Below are 18,804 nucleotides of genomic sequence, written 5' to 3'. Positions count from 1 at the left end.
GGGCAGAGGAGGGCCCGGCACCCCCGGGGCGGCCGCTGGCTCCTGTGCTGCTCCCGCCCCGCTCCAGCCGCAGGTAGATAAAGGTCGCTCTGCCCCCTCTCCCTGCTCCTCCCCGCAGCCAGTCCTCCCTCACGGCCGCTCATCTGCCGGCGCCCCGCTCCCCCTTTCCTTTTGCGGGGGGCCAGGGGAGGGGGCGCGGGCGCTGCTGGCCGGCGGGGCGCGGCCCTCCCTGGGCGGTGGCTCCGCACCTGTGCGCGGCGCTCCGCGGCCGCCCCGCCCGGCAGCCGGCGGCGGGGGCGGGAGCGCTCTGCGGTGCCGGGGCTGACGAGCGGGGGGCTCCCGGCGCCGGAGGCGGCGCGGCGGCATCCCCATCCTCATCCTCCTCCTCCTTCCCTCCCTCCCTCCCTCCCTCCCGCCTCCTCCTTCCCTTCCCCCGGGCACCCTCTGCACTTTCTTCTCGAACCACCCTCGTAGGCAAACTTTGATGGGGAACCTCGCACCGCGCTGGAAAAATGCCGGTTATGAAGGGATTACTGGCACCCCAGAACACCTTCCTCGACACCATCGCCACCCGGTTTGACGGCACACGTGAGTCCGGGCTGGGGCAGCGGGCGTCGGCTCCGGGCGCCCAGAGAAGGGAATGCACGGGGGGCACTGTGCATGCGATGGGAGCCTCCTCATCCCTCTCCTCCACCCTCCGGGGGTTTCCTTGGTACCAGAAGCCGGCAATGAGGAGGGGGAGGCGAGGGAGTTCCCAGCCCCTCCCGCTCTCCTGCCTGGCTTCTCCACAGCTTTGCAGGTGAGGAGGGTGCTGGGTCCCCTCTCCTCCCGACCCCCTGCGAGGCGGCTCCGGGAGGGCCGGGGCCAGGGCGAGCCGGGCTGCCGCTGGAGCCAGGATCTCCGCAGGAAACTTGTGCGCTGGGCTGGGGCTGGGGCTTCCCCTCCCGCCCCGCGCCCCTGGGAGCCGAGAGACTGCGAGGGAAAGGCAGGCTTCAGAGCCTGGGCAGGAGGTCTGGGGATTCCCCCCCCCGCCCCCCCCTTTATTGCCCCCAGCCCCGCTATTAAATCTCCCTAAAAGCTGAATTCCTGTAAGTCTGGCTCAGCAGTGGCAGCAGCTGTTGCAGGGTGTTAGCGGAGGGAGGAAGGAAGGAAAGGCCCTTCAGCGGCAGCGCGGCGCTGGCAGCGGCGTCCGGCTGCAGCACCATGGACGGAGCCCGGCCCCACGCGGGTCCCGGCGGGGCGGCGCGGGGCTCCACTCCGCTCCCCGCGGGCGGCGCGGGCTCCACTCCGCTCCCCGCCGCGGCCGGCTCCTCCCGCCGCGGCCCCGCTCGGCAGCTCCCCTGGCAAGGCGCTGCCTTAACGCCCGGAGCTGGCTCCCGTGCGGGAAGTTGGCTTGCTCCCCTATGGCTGCGGGTTAGGGGTTGCCCGTATCTTGAGTTTTGTTTCTTCTTTAATGGGGCTCGCGCATATCAAAGAAAATAAAAGGAGGGGGGAGAGAGCAGATACGGGCCAAAATGAACTCCCTTCCCTTTAAGTCCCTTTAAAAAAAAAAAAAAACCCAGGCATCCAAAGTGGAGGAAAAACAAACTCAGATTTGAGTTGCTGTCAGCTGTTTCTTGACTGAAAACGTTGCAATCTAATGGGTTTGGTATCTTCTTGATTATGCATCTATGGGCATTTTCTCAATGGTTCAGTTAGTGTGTGATTAAGACAACTGAACTGTCATTACTGAACCAGTAAGTTGTAAAATGTCAAGAAAACGCTACAGTCAATGAGATCAATTGCAGAGAAGCACAGAACTGCATTATAACTGCTCTGCTAGTCTGAGGATACATAGCTAGTTATGATTCAGGGCTGTATGTAACTGATACTTCATTATAAAGCAATCCCTCTTAAGACTGCTTAGATGTACCTTTAAATTCCTTCGACTACAGAACTCAAAGTACTTCTCCTTCATCCTCCACCCTTTTATTTCTATGAAGCATATGGGTATTACTTACTGCATATTGACGCATGCGGCTCTAATAAGAGTTTTGTTGCTGATACTGTCATTTGCCAGAAAAGCAGTTCTTCCCTGCTTTGTGCTTAGGACCCTCCCCCTTTACAATGGCTTCCTTTCAAAGGATGGAGCACACAGACTGCGAGCTGTACACGCAAACATTTCACGAATCCTATATTGTTCTTCAAAGATCCAATTTAGCAAGCAATGTTAGTGATGACATGTAGGTCTTTTATTAAATAAACACTAGACAAGTGTCTAATCCCTGTGTTCTCAGTGACACCAACAGACAAGTGTGGTAGAAAGTTTATTGCTTAGCCAAATTCTATAGCCAAAGGTAGCTACTTTTTTAAACCAATAATTCTGCTAACCTTCATGAAGTCAATTGGGCCAATCTTTTCTTAAACAAGGAGAAACAGACCCTGGTGTCTTACTTTGAAATCTCTAATGTTAACAACTCATCTACTTTTTCCTGGGATGTATTTGAAAAAGACTGTAATAAGGTATTTAAGTACCTCCAGAAAATACAGCATATTATATTTTATTACAGGAAGTGAAATTTTTTTTTAGTTAACATTTCAAAATTTGGCTTAAATATTAAACAGGCCTATTCTAGAAATCATCATTGTATGATTATCAGCATGTGAAATATTCCCAGAAGTTCACAAGGGAAGACTTGTTATGAACTACATAGTCTTACATCTAATAAAACTTTGGAGGATGGTACTTTTCTATTGAAAACTGGTAGCATGTCTCTTAATTTATAGAATAGCATAACATCTAGAGTGTGAGAGTAAAATGATGAATCAATTTAATGTTATCTGAAATAAAGTTACGTATACCAATCCACATCATAGCTCAATTTAAAATCTTCAGAAATAGCTCATCTCCTTTGTTGCTTTGATACAACATATTTCTTCCTTTAAAAATGCTATAAATCTAAATATAAAATTATTATTTCTTTAACTAACAAAAAAAATTTTCAAATAAAGAAGTAAAATTTTGAAAAATGTGTTTACATACCTGAGCATCAAGCACAAATATTAAAGCAAATTTTGTTCTCATTTAAATTGTCCAGGTGGTATTCCTGAGGTTGTTCAGGTGGCTAAAACTAGAAGTAATACTGATGGCTAATCCTTGCAGGAATCAGTCCCATGTCTTACTAGTTTTATAGGTGATACTGTCTGTGAAAGGAATAGAACTGATACATGGCACTGAACCTGAGGCTATGTTTCCCAAGCTACTTTGACCTCACACATGATATTTAAATGTTAAAATATGATTTGGTGTCAAAGGGCTTTTTTTTGGTTGTTTTTTTTAACATAGTCTGTAGCTAACAGACCTCCTTTCATTTTAAGCCTCTGGGAAGGATATATTATGTTGTCATCAGTGATAGACTAATCCACCAATGCATCTTTAATCCAGAAGAGGGATAATTCTAATTCTGGGCAACAGTGCAAGAAGAGATTCCAGATAATATTAGAAAATATGCTTTGCTTTGCAAAGAACTCTTCAAAAATTCATTCACATAAGTCTTTTAATTTTACCATTGTAATGATTTATGTCTAATTAGCAATTATAAATCACATTATGAAAAAATTGCATATCTCGAAAAAGCATAGATAACAACTGCTTGACAATTGCTTCAGCTGCTCAGAAGTCTCACTGTAGACATTTTGTATTATGTGTGTTACACATATATATTTCCTAGTTTCTTATGTAAAGAATATATGCTAAACAAAGAGAATTAGATTAATGTTGAGGTGACTCTTAGCTGTGCGGGAGATCCCAGAGATCTCCTGCGAAGTTCCCATTACCCGTGTTACGTATGTGGAAGAACAGCATTAGGGGTTTGCCTATCTGGATTTCCATGACAGAGCTCTTGGATCTGCCTATGTGCTATTATACCTTCACCTTCTTACAACTCTGAACTGTCTTTTGTGTTCCTGACATCATAGTTTAAGTCGATGTTTTCTCAAAGGGCTTTTTTACTGTCCCCCCCACCCCCCCGATAACCAAGCACCAGGTCATCCAAATACTTTTTGCCCCCTCTGTTAACAATGTGTTTATGTGGTTATTGCTCATTCAGAAAACAAATATTCACATTTTTAAATGAGTAGGTTGGGGGTTGGGATTTTGTGTTGGTTGTTGTTTTTTTTTTTTTTCCCCAGATTTTCAAGACAAAATATTATTTTCAAGTGTGAAAATATTTCAAATATAAGCCTATAATTAACCCCCCCAAATAGTGTGAAAGTAAATGTCTGAAGTGAGATATTTCACTTCGAGGTTTTGAATGGAAAATTTACATATTTTTGCTTCTCATCCCTGTCTAGATTAGGCAAAGTATTCAGAAATGGTTGCATGGTAGGAAATAACGTTCTATTGCTTTCATATATATATATATGTAAAAATAAATAAATATTCTGTATGTAGTATTTATTTATTTAAATAGATGAAATCCACACCAGAGGAGGTTGTTTCTGAAAACTTACGATACTTTCTCAGAGAGCAAAGCTAACAGATTCAGCAAAAGGCTTCATTAATTTGTATTAAAAAAAGTACAACGATTTTGTGTATGGTTATACTATAAAATGACAGCTGAAATTCTATAATTGTCTCTTATGTCTATCAAATGTGATCAGTTTCCAAATTAAGTGTGTACTTCCACATCTGTATTAACAACCTTTTATGATCAGTCTAATCTGAAGATCAAGCTGAGTTAATTCCTTCTTGCTCACTGTCAATGGTGATAATTTGATAATTCTTTATTTGTAGAACAATGTCAGCATTTGGATATATTTTCCAATTAAAAACTTGCTCAAGTATTAACAAATAGAACTTTGTACCCAAGCAGGAATTTTCATAACTTTTTTTTTCCTTACCAGTCAGATGGATTCAGTTTTCCAGTTGCTTTAGTTACCCTTAAGGAGTGATTGAAAGGTACCTGATGAGAACATACAGATTTACGCTGACATCACATTTGAGATGCTTACTTCTACTGGCAATGTGGGTAGAACCAGGTTGTCTCTTTTGCATAATCAGCAGCTGGTACAGAACTGAAAGCCTTTATATACAGCGATCTTCCCAGATTGCAGGGGCAGATTTCTCCCCCGTTCCCCCCTCCCCGGGCACCCTCACCACTTGCTTTTCTGTCTCACAAACAAACTGGTGAGGTCTGCTAGGTTGAGCCAATGCACTAACACTTTCTGCGACTTTGTTGTCAAATTCTCCGTCTCATTCAGGTTGAATCCTATCCTCTCTAGACTTGTCAATGTGCTGTCAATGTGTGTCAATTTAATCATAACATGGTTATCACAAAAATTTCAAAAGCAGCAAAATACTTCTTGGCTACTGATGCTACTCAGTGGTTCTCCCCCAAAACAGGCTCAAGGAACTGCAGCAGTGTCAGGTGTAGGGAAACAACAGCTGAGCTTCCCAGGGGGAGGATGTTATTGATCAGACTCCAGGATCAGTGGCCCACCTCCCAAAGACAAAAGTCTGTGACCAAAGAAGGTTAAAAGACTCAAACTATGATAAGCGCTGGTCAACATCAAAGGCACTTGCAAGCGGTGACAGTGGAAAAGCTGATGGCCTGTCAAACTTTCCCTCTGAAGGAGCGGAGGTGCAGTAGAAAGTGGTCTTGTTCTTTGTCATAGAGATGAAGTGAGTTGGCCAGAGCGAAATTTCCAAAGACGCATATATAGTTGGTCTTCTGTTATGCAGACTTGTTTTGCCTTTTGCTTATATCCTTGGATAAGTAAATAATGTGTTGTTTTGAGTGAATCATGTATTTGTCACTGCACAAGTATACTGTCAACACAGGAAAAAATCTTGCTTGTTCTCAGCTCAGAGCACAAAGAAAGCAAACACTTTCCTTTCTGTACTTGTCTCTGTAAGACGTGGCCTGTGTCGCAGCTTGCTGTAGCTCTGTTACTAAAAAAAGGCAAACATGATTTTGGATATAAACCGGGGTCAGATGTTGGAATATGTGTTGTGCTGTTGCTCTTCGCTGGAAGTAACCGAGAGGCTAGATTAAGGAGCTACTTGAAAAATCTTTTCCTCTTCCTTTGGCACAAGTGTTGGGGGTGTAGAACCTCATAATTTAAGGTTGTTTTATTTGGGTGATCTTTGCTTTCAGCAGCTATGGTAACTTCTTATTCTAACTTGAGCTGAAGTTGGACCTGAAAGACACAGAATTGGAGGAATTAAGATTTCTTAATTCTTGAGTTCTGGTCCTAAGGATCTGATTCAAGGAAAAAAAAGTGCAGGTGCCATTTTTAATATCCAATCACTGGATTATTCTTTAAAATAATGAAAAATTATCATTACTGTATGTTTTATTCAGAGAGCATGTTATTGCTAGAGAAAATACTGATGTATTCAAATTGTCAGGTGGTGTTCTCTCCTTTTTTGCTAGACAGAAAGAAGTTAGAATGATAATCCTGCGGCACATCCATTCAGAAGGCTATATAATTCATTAACTACACCACTTTTAAGTCTTAGGTTCCAAGTTAACGCTCGTAAATGTAAAGTTAGACTAGTAAAACACATTGTTATTTCAGAAGTAAAATTTGTATTTGAATTCAAGATGAGCAATTGAAATTTAAGAGTGGAAAAGAGTCATTAAATGAGATACTTTTTTTTTTCTAAATAATACAAGAATATTATCCTCAGTACTGTTTCTGGGTAGAATTTTATACGTGAGCCTAAGAAACTTGATAATCAGTGCAGTGATCAAAACAAATCTGTATATTTGAAGTGACATATGTTTGAATGAATGTATACTTTGTCAATGGATTACAGAAGAAACTCTTTAGAGGGTTTCTAAATCTTAGGTGATTATCAAGATTCCCACTAGACATGTTCTGTAAAGCCACTCTTTTTTTTTTCTTCTCCAGGTGTATTATACTATTTTCTTCTCTGATAACATTTCAATGGGTAAACAGGTTTACTCTGAAAATAGATTTATCTTATTGTTATCATTGCAGTTATACATTCAATTTCTATTTTATCCTATTTTTATTTTGTTCATGCATGTAGTAATTTTATACACATTCCCAGTCTTTTTGGATGCAAAGAAAATGTGCTCAGAGTATTGTTCAGAGCAACAGAACAATAGAAATACAACAAAAACAGTGCCTCAAGCACATGTAGAAGTGTAAGCAAATAGATATGCATGAATATATTACAATAAATCAGGAAAGGTATGGGTTTACAGAGCATTAACTACTGTTAGTACTATTGTGATGTAATGTATTCTTGAAAGAAAAGTAAGTTGCATGTTTTAAATCAGCTGTATCCTGGAAAAGGTGAACATAGGCAATTGCTACAGCAGTTCTGCATTTTCACAAGCTACCTTACCTTACCTTGTGTTAAAGTGACTAGAAGTAAAGAGCATGTAAGGAACAAGCTGCTCCCAAAGTAATGTTGTTTCCTGCCCACTCAGTCTAAAAATAAATAAATAAGAAAGAAGGAAAAAAGAAAGGGGGGGGGGGGGGATAAAGAAACAAACAAAGCATTCTCAAACTGCAGACGGGAGAGAGACTTCCTAAACAGTGAGAAAAGTCTTCTTTTGGAGTTTCTCTTGCCAAGTGTTTCTGGCTCCTTCTGTTTTCCTGGACTGATAATAGTATTCAAAGGCTTTGGAACAGGTGTTGTTCTTAAAATACTAGCATATTCAACGTTGAACTTGACATTAAATATCTTCTGAGCATCCCTAAAACTTAATGCTGGGCTGTCAATCATTTCAAGGACAGCTGAAGACAATTGCATTATGGAGAAACACCTCATCTTCCCTGTTGATCTTAGATGTAGGACTTGTTTTAAGAAATGTGGTTTGCTATCTTATGACGTTGCAATAATTTGCCCCTTTTCAAGGAAGGGTGGTTTGTTTGTTGCTGGGGTTTTTTGTTTGTTTGGGGTGTTTTTTTCCCTCCTCACAAGTGTTCTATTCTATTTTCAGTGGCTGCTTAAGACTAGGTCTAGAGCTTTCTGATCCCCTGAGAGAAACCTAGGTTGAGTCAGTTGTCCCTGGGTCTTCAAGAGACATTTTTCAGCAGAATATATTTTTGAGAGTTCATGGACAGTTTAATTATTTTCTATTAATGTTTTTCAGCATTCCGAATTCTGCTGTATTTTATCCTTAAAGCAGCACTGATTCTTTATGATCAGTGAACTCTGATAGGAACACACTTGCTCTGTGTAAGGAACAAAGCAAATAAGCAGTAATGAGGATAGCCAAGGGAAATGTCCTAAGAGACTTCCGAAATGTTTCCTCTCAAGTGGAATGAAGGACGTAACTGATTCTGTAGGTAAGTTTGTCCACCTTTGAGAAATTATAAGTATTGAAAATACAAGTAAAACAGCTGCCATTGCCAGCCAGGTTTTTCACAGAATTTTGTAATGGCAAACTGGCAGCATGCAAAGTCAATTTTTTTTTTTGGTCAAAATGAAAGAAAATAAAGCGTAATTTAAAAAATTTTTGGCCTAACTGCTTTCAGTGAAGCCGATGTGAAATTTATTCCTGTTATAATTAAAGTTCTGACTTCAGTGAGAATGGAATTGTTCAGGTACAACTTTTACCATGGTGTTATAGAATTTTGCAAATCCTTGCAACAGCTTTTAACATTTTTGTAACTAAAGTCTATCTTTTCCTTAGAGTGACTGTAGATGTATCCTGCTGAGCTCAACGAAATTGTATCAGTATCTTCTTTAGGTAAATGAATGAGGAGTCTGGCCCAAGACCTTAAATGACCTTTCCAAATAGTACCTTAGCTTTTCCTATTTTTTTTTCTAGTAAAGGCATTCCAAAAATATTTATGCACTAAGTACGAAAGCTTTTCCTTAGTACCAAGCACAAAACAGAAAAGCAAAAAACCTACATCTGTGTTTCAGGAAATATGAACTTATATACTCTTAAGAAGAAAACATGAAATATCAGGAAATTATCTCCTTTAGAATTCACAGAATTTGACAAATAGTTAAAAGAAGTTAACACAGCTTTTAACAGAGAAAATAATTCATAGATCCAACAAGTGGGAAAAAGAAGAAAATTTGTTGTCACAAAATGAATCCTTTTTTTTAACACATCAGTAGTAAAATGTAAATGCATCCACGCATTGAGTCTGAGTTAGACCTTTCCTGTATTAAAAGAAGAAATGGAAGAAAAAACAACTGTGACCATCTAACTTGAATTTTCTTTAATAAAGACATTTAATCTATCGTTACTTTTTAATTCTACCATAAAGAAAAAATAATGCAAGATATCTTGTTTGCAGTAAAGGAATTAAATGTCAATATTTAGATGTATTACCTTTGGGGGGATGTAGGCAGTTTTGAGGTATTATTATGCAAAGCTGTAACTGTTCCCTTTTGAAGAGAAAACAGCTTCCAGTGTGCCAGCACTGAATTCACTTTTTCTCCAGGCATTACTTATGACTGCTAAGAGTCCAGTTTCCAGCTCTTAGGACTTTTAAGGGTTGAAAGTTGTCAGGGTTATTTTGCTTTTCCTTCAATTTGAACCTATAGAAATACAGAAAAAAATCATCTGGACAGCATGGACCTGAAACTCTGTTACAGCTTTTTTTGGTGCCCTTTTCTTTTTGTCTTCCAACTCCCTCAACAGCTTGCTATGATACGTGACTAGACATCTTATTCCAAATGTATGAAAGGGAGCTCTAAGCTGGTCATTTTGACATTTATTTGATTTTTAGAACAAGAAAATTGTCCTAAGACAAATAGCTTGTTTTTGTTTTGTTTTGTTTTTCCCTAAATGTCAGATATCCTCTGTGATGAGAAGAGTATGTTTTTGCATAAATTGTGCCTTTTCTCACGTTTTGGAATTAACAATGATAAGAAACATAATGTGAATGCTACATTGTTTTAGAGGAAAATATTTCTGTAGGAAAAACAGACTTCTTTGTGGTAGATCAAACAGCTTCTTTGGTGGGTAAAAGAACTTTAAATCAATAATAATCACAGTATATCAGCAATAAGTTGATTTTTTTTTTTTACGATCCAAATGAAAATACACAATATTTTAATCTATATCTTGAATATATGGATTCAGTTTGTGAGATAAGACATTCAATGCATTTACTAAACTGGATTGTTTCTTTATTGAGTTGAAAGATCTTGAGGCTAGGAGTTTGGACTTGATATTTTCTCTTTTCCACTTCCAGAACAGTGGGAAGAAGCACGGACCTCATGATACCTGTAGTTATAGAACTGTGTGTTAGGCATTTAAATAATTAAAAGTTCAATGTAGAAAAGTATAGTTAACAAGTATTAATGGAAGAGGTTGAGCTACACATTTGCCAAGAATAAGGAAAGTTAACAGGATCGCTGATTTTCAGAGGAAAATATATAGCTATAGGTTGTGTCTGTTTCAGTGCTGTAGTAATTGGGTGACAGCATGGGAGGAAAAAGGTGAGAGAATAGTGCAGTTAGACACTATATTTTGGGGGCTATTCAAAATCTTACTGTAATTTAGTGTTTGTGATTTTAAAACATATTGTGGCTTTAATGGACCTGTTTGAAGAAGAGCTGAGCTACAGATAACCAAGTTATCTTTTTAGTTGTGCTCAAGAGCTGCTTCTGCATTGGAAACAGAAAGCAGAATGCATTAGACATCCTGAATCTCTTTGTTACCTTTTTGTATTTTTACAGGAATATTTACCTAATTTTTTTTTTTAAAGTAGACCTATATGACATTTTTAGAATTCATCAGAAGAGTGATTCTGCTGATACTGCCTTGCAGAGTATGCATCTGAGAGTGGTTAGACCACAGCATGCTCCATGGATCTGTCACCAACAAATTCTTGTCTGGAACTAGGCAGACAATGGCTCTTACATTGTACTACATTGAGTCATTCTTTAAGGAAAAGGGTGGTAGGCTTGGCTACCTCCCATCAGTTATGTGAACCCACTGCAGTGCAGTATGAGACCAATGATAGAGGATTCATCCTTTCCACACTTACAGGTGTGCTCAAGGTTGTGCTCGTTAAAGCTTACTTCCAGATTTTCTTCCAGTAGGGTGCAGGTTTGCACCCAACTATCTCCAATAGCTGTGACATCCCTGTAAGAGCTTGTAATTTTTCCCTCTGAATCTGTGATTTTTGTCTTCAAATTCATTAGCAATTACAGATAATTGTTAACTCATTTTCGTATCTGCGGCCAGCAGCCATAAGTGATGTGTGAATTTTGAAAAAGCAGGCAATTCTCCTTTAAGATATATTAAAAATCTTAAGAAAAAATAGATTATAAGTGATCTTAAATACAAAATTGATTTTTTTTAAGTTTTACTTACAGTATAAACTGGAGTTGTGATTTATTTTTTCAGAGGGAAGGGGTAGTCTTATGTGGTAAAGTGTACGAGTCATCTTTGGCCAAGACAGAGAAAAGGAGGGAGCAGGTGCAAAGAAGCAGTGACTGACTGATGGGATTGCTGAGTGAGCAGCAGGTAGTGCTTTGCAATGAACTAAATGGCAGTAGCACTGTAGGAAGCTTCACTTCGGTGCAGAATATGGCCAGGGAAATGTTACTGTGAATGAGTATTGTTGTGAGAGGATTAAAAGCACTGTCTTCTCTCTTCTCGGAGAACAAATTACCTGTGGTCCTACCTAGCACTTGGTGGAAAGCCATCTGGCAGTCTTGGATGTCATAGGCCAACATGTCTTTGTTGTCTTCTTGGTGAATGTTTAGCCACTAAAAACAATTAATTAAAGTCTTCATTTCATCATATTGTAACTTCTAGATGGTTGATATGGGGGAAGGAAACAACTAAAAGTACGTTAGGTAGCTGACCTGATGAAAAAGCACAGTAAGAACTGACTATGGCAACTTGGGTTTTTTTCTGTTTTACTTTTTTTATAAAGGACTACCTTTATAACCGACTACTTTTATAAAGGGAATGAGGAACCAGGGGGTTTGTTGTTTCTTTTGTTTTAACTGATTTTAGATTTTTTTTGTGTGGATGACTGGATAGCACATGATCTTCTCTTTCATAAACTTGCTTATAGTATGTCTGAAAATCTGCTGTGGTTCTCATGTTTGCCGCCCGTCCTGCCCCTCTCCCAGAACTTCCCACTCCTACTGTTGGGGTGGATCGGATCTGACCAAACAGCCGCTGAGCAGTTACAGATTACACCCTGGCAGTGAACAGTCCCAGCTTAACTCCATGTGTGGGGCTGTGAATTACAGCGATTCAGTGCTGCTTCCCCAGGCAACAGATCGATCCCTGAAGCAGAGGCAGTGATCAGCAAGTCAGGATGGACAGGTGGAAATTACTGCAGACATTTAAACTCATTAGCCATAATTCTTATACAAATAAAACTGGCGGATGTTGAGCTGTTTTCATAGTGTTATGAGCAGGATCCAGATGGGGACCTGGAATTTTGGTTCCAATTGTAACTCAGTGCTAATAATCGAAGCAGATAGAGGAAGCAGTAACTCTTGGAGAAATGCACAGAGACTTTGTTGCCTGCATCTAGCTGGAGCTATCTGAATTGCTCTTTTTCCCCCACTTTTGTCCTAATTAAACAAAATAATTATTTGAGACATGCTTCCTTTTGACACCAACAGTATCTTCAGAAAAGGCATTATCTATCTAGACCTTTCAACACTTTATTTCAGATATGTTTATAAGTACAGAAACATATATGCAGGTGATAACCTGCTTTAATTACAGAAGAAAGTGTACTTCAGTTAGGAGAAATAGTTCATGTATTCATCTTTTTGCTGAAGAGAGTCTTCTGGGAATGATTGCTTGAACTGTCAGGGCAGCTGTAAGCCTTCTGTTTGTGTCTTTCGTGGTGAATAATTTTAACATTACTAATTTCTGCTGTCTTTTTTGTGGGTTTGTTTTTTAAACATAAATAATCATAACCTGATGTGATATCATTCTCACCTGAGATATAACAAATTACTGAAGTAAGAACTTTATATAAATAGTTATGATCAATCACTCACAGAAATTGAGACAAGGAAAAGATTTCTTCCAATGCAGACAACAGTCAGAGGGAGAAAAGAAAAACAGCCACTATATGCATCGTTAAGGTGCAAAGTATAGGTAAATAGTCCAACTGAAGTCTCACAAGTGAATAGCACAAGGAGTGTCTCTTCCAGGAAAGCAGGAGAGCAAGTTCAGGGAATTATTAGCCACCTAAATAAATAAATCATCTGGAACTATAGTCATTCATTCACCTTTTACCCTTATTCGGCTTCTTAAAACACATTTCCCGTTTATGAATTCTTTGTAGGCAGGGTCTTCCCACTGAAAGAAAGAAAAAAAAAAGGCCAGAAAGCCCAACAACAGAAATACTGTATGACCCACACCGTGGTGGATAGATCTTAATAAGCCGAGTTTTGGGAGATGAGTGAAATAATTACAAGTAAAGCTAAGAGGTTAGAATTAATTGGGGGAATTACAGTAGGTTTTTTCCCCAGCCTGATATGGTTGATATGTGATTTTTATATGAACTGTCATTGAAAAAAATACTTCCTGGGATACAATTAAAGGTTATGAGACACTTTCTGCCACCTTTACATATTCTGTTCTATGTTAGGATGACTTTAAGATGAGCGAGAATGAAGGGAGAGAAACAAGTTTTTATATTTATAACATGAAAGTATTGTCTTCTAACCTTTTTGATGCTCAGAAGTACATAAAATTGATTGCTCATGTTTAATTGTACATAGTAATTATTCTAACGAAAATATTTTTCTAAAGTGAAGTTAATGAGAGAATCTTTGTAATGGTATTTCTTAGTTTGATAGTTGCTGTTTTTCTAGCTATTAAAGTTTAACATATTGCTGCGCAGAGCACAGTGATTTTATTTAATCTGTTTTAACGCTCAGAGTATTGTAGCAGTTTGCATAGCACTTGAATGTTTTGGTGTTCATTTATCATGGTTAATTCGTGGCTTCCAGGGAGAGTGTGTGAATGGCACAATAAACTAAATATAATAACAAAATAGTTTGCTCTTGAAAGCAGGTGCTTCCTGATAGCTTTTCAGGCTTGGCAAGCAAAGTTTGTGACAGTAAAACACTGCAGTGAGTGTTCTGATAGCTTGGCTGTGAAAAAAAAAATGAATCTGCTTTTTGACAGACTTCACCAGTATCTTCTTTGGTACATAAGACAATGCCATCTTGGGCCCTATGACATGCAATATGTCTCAGGATGAGGGTACAAAGTGGGAAATGCTCTCCAGCCAGACTCAGTCCAACTACATGGCATGCTGTTCTGCTGCAGGGAAGCACCAATGCCTTTCTTGTTCCAGGAACCCATGTGCCAGATTAGTATGTGATTAGCAGATCAAATGTCAGGGCTGGCAGCTACATATACAATGTGGGCACCTGACAGGAAAGGGTCTGAAGTACGGCGCTGTGTGATATTCGGGCCTGTGTGTTGGGATTATGAGGCAAGAGCCAAGAGCTGTTCTCTGTATTATCAAGAAGGTAAAATAATCCCCAGAAATAAAACAAATTGTATCCATAGAAATTCTATTTCTTTCTGCCAGTACTGCTACACCACACTAAGGGATATGTTTGTTATTGTTGTTAAATTCCCAATGCTTCCCAAATGAATTTATGCTTGTACTTATGATCAAACCTATGGTGTTATTATGGAAAACAAAACAAAAAAACCTCCTGTGGTTCTGAACCAAAACACTTATGTTCAGTTTTTAATTGTCTGAAATTTTGGATCAATTCTGCAATTTTATCAGGTTTTAAGCTTAAAAAGTAATTTTCAGAAGCCTTTTGTACTTTTTACTCAAGAAGGGTCAGGATGATCAAAGTAGTTTCAGGATCTCTAGCAGTGTCTAAGTAGTTCACTTGCTCAAGTGTAGTGGTAGAGGACTTGATAATTGTAACAGAAGAGAAACAGAGAAGTTAGAAGAATGAAGGATGTATCTTATTTCCACAAGTGCAAACTACTACCAGAGTTACAGTTATGAGACTTCCACAACAAAAAGCCACCCTTGCACCATATCTATCCCATTCTTTACATGAAAGGGATGTATTTCACACCCTTAATTCTTTCTGTAGGATAGTTACTTTATGTGAATGGGTTATTGTACAAGAGAAGCATGTGCCCATCCTTACCCTGTATTTCCAAACTTATTCTCATAAAAAAGATATCCTAACAAGACCAGGCTAGCAGAAAATGTTAAACTTAGCTTAAACTATACTGGTGACAAACCTGAAGGAACAAAGCACAGAACTAGGTAGTCTAGGTCACAGAAACTTATCCTGCATTAAAAACAGAAAATATCTCTCTTTTTCTAATCTTGGAATGTTCTCAATCACAGACTTTGAAGAAATGAAGAGGATTTTTCACGACAAGGGATTTGTAACAACCTACGCTATGATGAAACAGCGCGTCTAAAAGAGGAATTCTATCTTTACTTGCAACGCATATCTTTCACAACGTTAATGCTCAGTCAGCAAGACAGAAACTTTTAATATAAACGTTGTTTTAAATGTCCAGGAGAAAAAAAATATTCCTATAAAAATGTACTTTCTACTTTCCAAAAAGTTCTTCTGATAATGCAGCTTTCAGACTAAAAGTAAAAAGAAAATGACATAAATGTGTAAAAAGAAAACCCCAAAATAAGAGAACCCAAACAAGCTTAACATCAATAAAATGTGGCATTAATTAATTTCTGTATTTTATCACATTGACATGTTTGTTATTTCATAAGTTCAGGATTGCCATGTTGTGTTCTAGCACACTTTATAAAGCATCAGGAGCACATGAGGAGTCAACAGTGGTTTTTACTGGTATTGACTCAATTTTCTGAGGCACAGCTGAATTTGTGTTCAGTCTACTGAAAACAAAAATGTAACTACTATGAATACTCTAAGGTGTCATGGTGTGTCTTCCTGTTCTCTAAATCATCAAGATCAGAACCTCCTAGCACTTTAGCCATATGCACTTATTTAATTTGTTTGTTCAAGGTAGTGTCTTTTGCAGTTCCTTCCTCTCAGAATAGGCACCAGTGGCCCAACCTGCCTTTCTCCCAAGACAGTTCCTGACTCAGCTCAGATCCAGTGGAAAATACATTTTGCTAAGTATGAGCAAGCTGTCCTTGAAGTGTGGGGACGTTCAGTTGCTTACTTGTTCACCAGGCTAACTGTTTAAGTACTGAAACTTTTTATTTCCATAAATAATACACAGGTTTCATAGGTGTCTCATGGGAACTACAGCGCTAGCCCAAGTTCTTCTCCGTAACTGGAATATAAACTCAGTGATGAGAAATGTGAAACTTTAGACCCTAGCCCTGAACTGGTCACTTTTAATAAGCAGTGATCATGGTATTAAATCAAAAGGGCATCTAGAAAGTTTCTTTGTATAATCTTTTTTTTAATTAGTATTTTTTGTTGCTTAATTTCACAAAGTGCTGAAATTCTAACATTTAAAATTTGTTAAAGTATCAGATACAAAAATCTCTCTTCAGCTCTCGCAAATATGTGAAAGGGGGAACAAGTGCTTTTGTGTACCAAAGAACCAATGAAGCTTTGTTTCCTCTTGCAGTTGAGCTCCTATATTAATTTTCTGAAATCCAATAAAATCAAGCTGACATTGAAGCTTTGTGAAAACAGGGCATAAATAATTTCTCTCCTGGTTGTTTTATGAAGCTTATAGCATCTTGGCACCCTTTAGACCTCTTCTCCCCTGTTAAATATTGCTCAAAACAGGCAGGGGATTTAGTGTTGAGAAGGGAAAAGATGATGGGGGAATCAGACGTGTGTGGGGAAGACATTCACTTTATGTTCTGTTTGCTTTGTTACAAAAAGCAGCAACAGATTAAAACTTTCCTGAGAGATTCAGCAAGCATGGGCAATCCACAGCAGTTTAAGTACCACTCTCTATAACACTCTGAAATAGACGCTTAACTGACTCTGCATTGATGCTTTCCAAGTTCAGATGTATTTGGCTTCAGTAGCCTAAAAGAAATGCTTGATACAGTAATTCTGAATCTATTGCTGTGAGGGAAGAAATGAATCAGTTGAAATGCTGAGATGATGTGTAATAATCATATATGCTAGTTTTCCTTCTTGCTATTTTAGATATGAGCCTTTTCTTGGAACTGCCTTCCTCCCTTTTAGCTAACAAATTTCTCAGTCAATTCCTCTCTCACAAGTGTGAGTAGAAGGACTGAAGATGGGCTTTGTGTCAATTGGATATTTGGGAGTGGGCTTTGAATGATTCATTTGATTCACTTTCCTGATGAAAGAAGCTCTGAAAGGTATGGCGAATTTGGCACTTTTTTTTGTTAACTGGTTTAAGTTATTTACAGGCTGGAGTAGAGGAAAGTGCTTTTCTCTCTTGACTGTAAAGGGAATCTTGCATTCCTAATCTTCAGTGCTTCCTGGATGCACTTTAATTAAAGGTCTAAAATAGACCATATAACTACCCTTCATAACTGCGTAAAACTTATTATAAGAATCTCTTAATAGCTCCTCTCAAGCCTCTCACATCTGGAAATAGTGGAACCAATTAAGTATGAAAGTTACCTTTTTCCTGCTTTTATGGAGGGATCTCATATAACACCGTCAGAATTACGCCTCTTTCTCTTAAGAGGATTGATGCAGAGAGCAAAATAAAGTGGTCAAAAGCAAGGCCACTTTGGTTTTTGTCTTGCATATTTTTCCATTCATCTGCCTGAAGCAGATGGAACTTGAGCTAATTTCATCAGTAGAAATTACTGCCTAAGTTAACAGGAGTAATTTATTTGCTTGAAACAGTTTAGAAACAAACGACACTTAAAGGAGTTATCTAGCAACATTCATTTTTGCACAGTTTCAGCTAAATCATATATTAGCACACAAAGTGAAACAGCTGGGGATAGCTGTGACACTTGAGAAAGGAGCCAAATTTGTATCCATAAATTTAACCCATCTGTGCATGAGGAGGGCTTTTTTAGGTACGTGTGATATAGGTAGCAGTCTTAATATGCACATAATGTATTTTCTGATAATTAAACCATGATTGGACTATATATTCAGTTATTTAATGTCTTTGGTATTGCTGAATAGTGTTTTCTTTTTGCCTAAAAATATACTTGAGGAGTATGAACTTAACTGGTTTAGTGATGGGGAGCATAGTCTGGTTCTTGCTTGTATTTTTTTTTTTTTTAAATACTAAAGTAACTACTAATCTAATGACCAATGAATTGCACATTGCAAGATACTTCTAATCAGTTATGCAGTCTTTGGTGAGTTATCCCCATGAAAACCATTTCTTCCTAAAATAGCAACATTATCTGGCATGCTGTGTCAGAACATCATGTACTTACTACAGTCTCTGTTGTTCTATGCAATGTTAAAAATGCTATCAAAGTAGTTTCCACATAAACTGAACTACCTTGTATACCATTAAGTATTTTTAAATAATTTTATCCACAGTTAGGAAAAGCTATGTAGTTATATCATGCATTTATAACATAAAAATCAACATCACAGAAATACTTGTTAATATTATAAGGATGTGAGTTCCAATTTTTCCTTCCGAATCAACGATTGTAGAATGCTAGAGCTTTATAAGTAAGGGAGTAAAAATAGGAGCATTTGGTTAGCTTGGCCTGTATACTTCCATGTGTGGAAATTGGGTAATAAGGAACAAGCCCTCCTGACAGTTCTCAAAACATAGATACAAAATTAGTTTATACATAATCATCCATCTCTGATGAGTCAGCATCCAATTTATAACTTGTAGTGCATTATTTTTTATAAGTGACTTCATTCTTGTGAATATTCACCTGTAATTTTCAGATAAGTTTAAGGAGTAAAGTCAATTTTAA

At 38.7% G+C, this 18,804-nt stretch overlaps 1 protein-coding gene across 1 annotated transcript in view; it reads left to right on the top strand.

Moving 5' to 3' along the window:
* KCNH8 (potassium voltage-gated channel subfamily H member 8) overlaps window positions 1–18,804 on the top strand; it is a 229,748-nt gene that overhangs the window by 28,531 nt on the left and 182,413 nt on the right. The window contains exon 2 of the mRNA XM_050891094.1: window positions 475–588. Within this exon, the coding sequence (XP_050747051.1) occupies window positions 513–588 (76 nt within the window). The 5' untranslated portion in view covers window positions 475–512. The remainder of the gene's footprint in view (window positions 1–474; window positions 589–18,804) is intronic.

The sequence above is a fragment of the Gymnogyps californianus genome, chromosome 2 (assembly GCF_018139145.2).
Source record: "Gymnogyps californianus isolate 813 chromosome 2, ASM1813914v2, whole genome shotgun sequence".
Classification (NCBI taxonomy): domain Eukaryota; kingdom Metazoa; phylum Chordata; class Aves; order Accipitriformes; family Cathartidae; genus Gymnogyps; species Gymnogyps californianus.
The sequence above is the reverse complement of the archived record's forward strand: the minus strand, read 5'-3'. Positions and strand labels throughout refer to the sequence as shown.